Source organism: Gossypium arboreum, chromosome 7 (genome assembly GCF_025698485.1).
Source record: "Gossypium arboreum isolate Shixiya-1 chromosome 7, ASM2569848v2, whole genome shotgun sequence".
Taxonomy (NCBI): domain Eukaryota; kingdom Viridiplantae; phylum Streptophyta; class Magnoliopsida; order Malvales; family Malvaceae; genus Gossypium; species Gossypium arboreum.
The window spans coordinates 58,250,462-58,256,912 of record NC_069076.1 but is presented as its reverse complement, the minus strand read 5'-3'; the positions used below and the strand labels follow the sequence as shown (position 1 = coordinate 58,256,912).

Sequence of the window (6,451 nt, the reverse complement as noted above, 5' to 3'; positions counted from 1 at the left end):
ATTTTTCAAACTGATACTTCAAACTATTTTCGATTAGACATTGAGGTCCGGTTTGGTTCAGAAATCCTTTCTTTTTGCTATTGACTTGTAATTGACTTTCACGATTGCAAAGACTTGTAAATAGTCACGCCATTGACGTGGCTATATCTTATTGGTGGTGGATCGTTATATCTGGCTCCACCGTTAAGAGGTTCGATTTTTTTTAAAATAATAATTTTGTAGAAAAACACAGCATAAAAAGAAAAACTTGAAGACTACCAGATCTAAAGCCTAACCCACTCTGAAAAAGGAAAAAAGGCCGTTTGAAAACATTTCGGCAATTTTTATTTAGAAGCTAAAAGGAAATTAGGGTTTTGGATCTGGAATAGCGAAAATGAATATATTCAGATTAGCAGGTGATATGACTCACCTGGCCAGCGTTCTCGTCTTGCTCCTCAAGATCCACACAATCAAATCTTGCGCCGGTAACCCTTGTTTCTCCCTATTTTTTTTTTCTTTGATACTGGTTTTATTAGGTTTCGAATTTCAATTTTACAACACTTGTGAATTGGCACAGGTATTTCTTTGAAGACGCAAGAACTTTACGCCATCGTTTTTGCTAGCCGTTACTTGGACATTTTCACTGATTTTATATCTCTTTACAACACTTTGATGAAATTAATATTTTTGGGAAGCTCCTTTTCGATTGTTTGGTACATGCGTAGCCATAACGTTGTTCGGAGGTCTTACGATAAAGCCCAAGACACTTTCCGCCATTATTTTATTCTATTGCCTTGCCTACTCTTGGCGCTTTTCATTCATGAGAAATTCACCTTCAAGGAGGTCTCTCTCTCTCTCTCTCTCTCTCTCTTTTCTTTTCTTTTTTTTTTAAAAGAAAAATTTGGTTCATTTAAAAAAAAAAAGAATTTATTGGACTTATGGAAAATGGGGTTCCAGGTAATGTGGACTTTTTCGTTGTATCTAGAAGCTGTTGCCATACTTCCTCAGCTTGTACTCCTGCAAAGGACTAGAAACATTGACAATCTGACCGGCCAATATGTGTTTCTTCTTGGGTATGCTTTAGTCCAATGTTCTTAAACTAATAATTATTTTATGCATTGACGATATCTTAGATCTTCTGCTATGTTTTGATCATTTTAGGTCAGTGCATTTGTTGTTTGAATTGGTTCTGCCTATTGTTTTAACATTTAATCATATATTAAGCTTCACGTAACAATCTGTAGTTTGAACCAGGGGCTTTGAAGTTCATGTTCTCAGTATCAAAACTTTGGGCTTCCCTTTGCATTGCATTTTGGATTCTTAAGTACTTTTCCTGTTCTTTAGGACTCAATGAAGTGTATGATCTTTGTGAGTTCAAAATTTCCCACCCTTATGAAGGTTTATATTTGAAGTTTCAAGAGATAATGACTTGGGATTTTTGCTGCTCATGATATGATACGTTTACTCTTCATTAGATTAGATAACCTTTTTGCCGTAGCCTCGAACCAGAAGCAAAAAGAACAATAGGCTTGGATCAGAGAGTTATAGCCTACATTGAAGAAAGCTAGAAAAAGGAATTTTGGTAAACTAAGAATAAAAACTTGATGCTGTTATTCTGCATATGATTCTAAATGCACTGGTCGTATAATATGCAGTATTGTTTTAGAAACAAATGCATCATTAACCTAAATATGAAATTTTGAATTAAAACTTGAAGCATTTTTTTTTTTAGAATATTTACTTGATGATGTCTTAGGTGTGTAAAGGACTGATTTTTCCTTTTGCTAATCAGATAAGGTGTAAATGATTTTTCTGTTATGGACAGATTTGCTTATTGGTCTTTCTCTTATATTGCAGTGCATATCGAGGATTATACATTCTTAACTGGGTTTATCGATACTTAACTGAACCACACTATGTCCACTGGATACGTAAGTTATTCTCTCTCTCTCTTTCTCTTTCTGAGCCTGCACTCTTTGAATGTTCTACATTCGTCATCGCATATGAATTTGTTTATGTCTTATTTTATATTGTTGGGATTTCTAGGACCTCTTTGTCTACCAATAGTGGTTGTTACATCATTCAAAACTTAAAATTTAGTTGCTATGAATTATGATTTGAATTGTTGTCTGCAACATATTACATATGTTGATATGATGATCTTGTTACCATAAAATAATAATTTTACTCTTGGTATCTAGTATGAAAAATAACTGTAATTGTAATTCAGAAAGCAATTAGGGTTGTATGGTTGTTAAATGCTTCAGTTGGTTTTGAAGTCTGGACTTAGCTTTTTCTCCCTGCCTTGCACAATTAGACAGATTGGTGATTGTGGAGTTACTTTGGCAAAAATCTTTAGCATCCTCCTGGTGATATTTGATTAGCATCAAGTTGGTTTCGAAGTTTGTACTTAGCCTTTTTTCCTTGCCTTGCACAACTAGACATGTTGGTGATTGTGGAGTTACCTTAGCAAAAACCTTTAGCATCCTCCTGGTGATATTTGATTAGCTACAAGCAATACAACATGTTTTATTAGTACTAGTAGCTTTGAAATTCTGAAGAGGGTACCATGTTCTTCTGTCACCATAGTTTTAGTGTTATGTGGTTTAATGACCTTTAGAAGTCATTCTGGCTTTGAAGATTTGTTTGCGGCTTTTAAGTTATCCCTTGGTTTAGGAATGGTTCAAATTGATGACCAACTTTATCATACTTAATGAAGCTAATTCTAGAAAATTTTAACTCTTTTCCTCAAAACTGGCTTATTGGGTATATGCCCAAAGGCCTCTTGTCTTGCAATGTGCGGTTGAAATACCCTGCTTACTTGGAGTACTTTATTTGATTTCTCACACCTAGATTTGTTACAAGCTAGCTCACCTTCCTACCCCCCACTAAAGCCAACCCTTAGCCAAATTTCTCAGTTTTATTGGGGTTTGCAAACCTTTCCTTTCTTTTTTGATGCTAGATCAAAGCATCTTGTTTGGTGTTATAAGTAGTATCAAGGTTAATTTGTCTTGGTATTCATGGAGTTCTTGTTGAAAAAAATCTAGTTCGAAATTAGTTTTCTTTCAGGGCAGAAAAATAAAAATTTAAAAAACTAAGCCGATTTGTAATATTTATTGCTATAAATTTTTTTCTAAAATATGCTTGTGCTTTGAGCGAGACGGATCTTTTTCGTTCTTGACTTTATCGAACAACCTTATCCGCTATTCTCGTGCTATGAACTGCTTCAAGTGTGGGATCAAACAATTTCAAATCAAACACAGAATAAAAATTATTTCATTTACTTTCAATACTTATTGAAAGTAAATCTTCCACTTTTATAGAAGTCGACAGAATTGTTATTTCCAAAAATAGAATTTATATTTAAAAATAAATTTTACTATTTTTGAACAAAATAATAATATCTCAAAAGTTGTGTAACTTATTATATTTTTAACTTTATCAATGTTATTTATTTATAGGAGAGAAAGTAAAACCATATTTGAATAAGTAGAACGATTTAATACATATTTAATAGAAAAAATCTCCTAGTTAAACTAGGAGAGAAAGGGTTAATAACTCTTGGATTCAATTATATGTGTTTCTTGAACTTTTAATTTAACACTTTATAATTTAAACTAAGTAAATGTTTTTTATTTCTTAAAATATACATTATTTATTAAATTAAATTAAATAATTAATTTTCTAATTTAAATAATTTTCTTAACTTAATTCTAATTCTGTTAAAATCATGACAACTTTACTGTTATAAAAAATATATTTAATTTTTACATTCAACGGATTTTATAATATCAATTAATTTCATTTCGCTTTTGAACTTCAATTATTTCTTTAAATAATAATTCAAAAATTTAAATTAATTCTCAAGTCATTTTATATTAAGTGAGAAACCATATTTGTTTTTAATGTAACTTATTTCTTTAATTTTATCATTTTTATCAATTTCTTTCTATTTGATTCAACATGCAATTTATTTATGGTTTTAATAAGCTAGAAGATGGATAAATTGAACATATGTGATTAGGGTTTAAATTATTTATAATTAAGTTTTAATTTTTCGTCTATAAATTATAAACTTATTTAGTTGTAAAATCATTCCACCATAGAATCGTTATTAAGCTCTCTCTAATGACATACCATTACGAAAGCTAGTCAATCGTTGTTTGTCTAATGATCTTATTATAAGTGTGTTATCCGCATAAAATATCATTAATCTCTTTGAGATAAATTCGCTTTCTCAATTTGATTTGATTTGATCTTATGATAAACATAACATGTTTATTTTATGAAAAGTTAATTACTATCAAATAATAATTAAATCATTCTTCACAAAAACAAACGATATGTGATTATGTTTTCTTTTGATATACCATGTAATGTTAATAAGAGATGTCATTTACTCATGCCTTGGGCTATAAATTCTATTATTGTGAATGATGCTATATATTGTAGAAGTTATATATCAATACATCAGCTTTTTGTTCATTATATATTCAAACTCGGGTTTTTACTTAAATTAAAATATACGATTCACGCATAAATAGTTTATCATCTATTTAGGATTAGGATATTTCAAACTATGAATGTTAAAAGTGAATAAATCTACAAACAGATTCAGGATTTATTTTGCGTGAGTTTAATTCAATGTACTGTCACTCCAGTCAGTCACGGCTATATTTTTATCTTTGTGAGTTATCCGTTCCAACGTTCAAGACAAAATATCTCCCTAATTAGATTTGATAGACGACGTGTTAGTCTTTCAATCTGTTTGTTTATTTTTTATTAGATTAAAGACATGTTTAAAATCATTTACTAATAAAAATTGTTTTTTCGTATTATAATCCGATCACGTAATACTGTTAAATATTAGTTAAACATTAGACGATCAGTGAGCTAATATTTATTTTTATTTTACATACAAAAATCTCGTGCAGCAATATACGAAGAGTATTAATGTAATTATAAATAGTTTTATTAAAATAATTTGTTTAAAAAAAAATAAATGTAGATAGATGAAAATATTAAACTTAGAGCATCAGATACAATAATTCTGACTTTCGTTTTATGCTCTATTGTTTACTTCTTACTTTCATTTCTTTTTAATTGATTCTTTTATGGCTCTCACTTTCAGCTTGGATTTCTGGGATCGTTCAGACACTCCTTTACGCAGACTTTTTCTACTATTACTTCGACAGGTAAAAGAAGTTTAAATTTTTTTCATACACAAATGCTTGTTCGTTTCTGAAACTGTCTCGTTTATATTCAAATGTTTCATGATGGTTGCAGCTGGAAGAACAACAAAAAGCTCCAGTTGCCAGCTTGATTCCCCATGCAAAGGATTGCAAGTATCTGAACATTTGTGGAATTTTGTTTTCGATGAACGCACATCCCATTTCACATGTCATTTATATATACCTTTCCAGAAAAAAACACAAACAACAATTGTTTTTCTTTGAACAGTTAGTTTATGCAATTAACTGTAAGAGATGGTATGGCATCTGCTAAATCTTAATTTTTTTGTTCACCATTAACACTATGTTTGGATTAAAACCAGTAAAAGAGAAAAGTAAATGAATTTATTTTATTTGAATACTTAAAACTCGTAAAAGAAAGATAAAAAAAATTAATGGTTCATTTACAATGTGATAGAACAGAAATTGAATGGATAGAATGAATTAGTTAAAAGGACGATAAGCCAGTGATTTTAATCATTGAAAGTATTGCTTGAATAAAAATTATTTTATTTATTTATATTATTAATATATTACAATTTTTACCTAAATTTATTTTTAATTAATCTAATTGTTACAAATATAATATTGAAGATACTTTACTGAATATTTTATTTGAAAATTATATAATAAAATAATACATAATATGATTAACAAAATAATAATTACTTATATATAGTATTAATTATTAAAAACTTATTTTTGATATTAATAAATAAAATTATCATTAGATATTAAATATACAAATATTTAATATTTATTGAATACTAATTACATATATTATTTATTAATAATTGCCTTATTTATAAGGTGTTTTCATTTTCATTATTAATAATAAACATTAAATAGATTTAATTATAATTGGCATAATTCGATTTTTCTTAAAATAAAAAATATATTTTACAAAAATCATAAAAAATTTAAAATCATAAATTTTTATAAATAATTAGAAAATTAGAGAACTCTAAAATATATATATAAATACATAAAATTATATATATTATGGTGCGCTTTGTTGACATGGCACAAAGTGCTCCCACAGGGGTGCACTTTGTTCCGTGTTTTAATATTTAGGGATATTTACATGTTTAGTCCCTAGGGTTTTAGGGTTAAGGTTTTGCTAAAATAAGATAGGGTTTAGTAGTTTTTTAAAATAGATTAGGGTTTAAAGTTTTAGTAGATTTTTAAAATAAATCAAGATTTAGTGTTATTTTATAAAATTATTTAAATTAGGGTTTATG

The 6,451-nt window shown here is 28.5% G+C and overlaps 1 protein-coding gene across 1 annotated transcript; it reads left to right on the top strand.

The window, feature by feature from the left end:
• The first annotated feature begins 202 nt into the window (after nucleotides 1–202).
• LOC108454432 (ER lumen protein-retaining receptor-like) lies at nucleotides 203–5,578 on the top strand. Its single transcript, XM_017752930.2, has 6 exons — nucleotides 203–464; nucleotides 557–822; nucleotides 937–1,052; nucleotides 1,837–1,910; nucleotides 5,111–5,174; nucleotides 5,266–5,578. Exons 1-6 carry the CDS (start codon nucleotides 374–376, stop codon nucleotides 5,300–5,302), a joined length of 648 nt encoding a protein of 215 aa, XP_017608419.1. The 5' UTR covers nucleotides 203–373; the 3' UTR covers nucleotides 5,303–5,578.
• Nucleotides 5,579–6,451: the final 873 nt, after the last annotated feature.

Coding starts and splice junctions, on each gene's coding strand:
- LOC108454432 (XM_017752930.2), top strand. CDS start 374: ATGAATATATTCAGATTAGCAGGTGATATGACTCACCTGGCCAGCGTT. Junction 465..556: donor CACAATCAAATCTTGCGCCG/GTAACCCTTGTT, acceptor GAATTGGCACAG/GTATTTCTTTGAAGACGCAA. Junction 5,175..5,265: donor TTCTACTATTACTTCGACAG/GTAAAAGAAGTT, acceptor TGATGGTTGCAG/CTGGAAGAACAACAAAAAGC.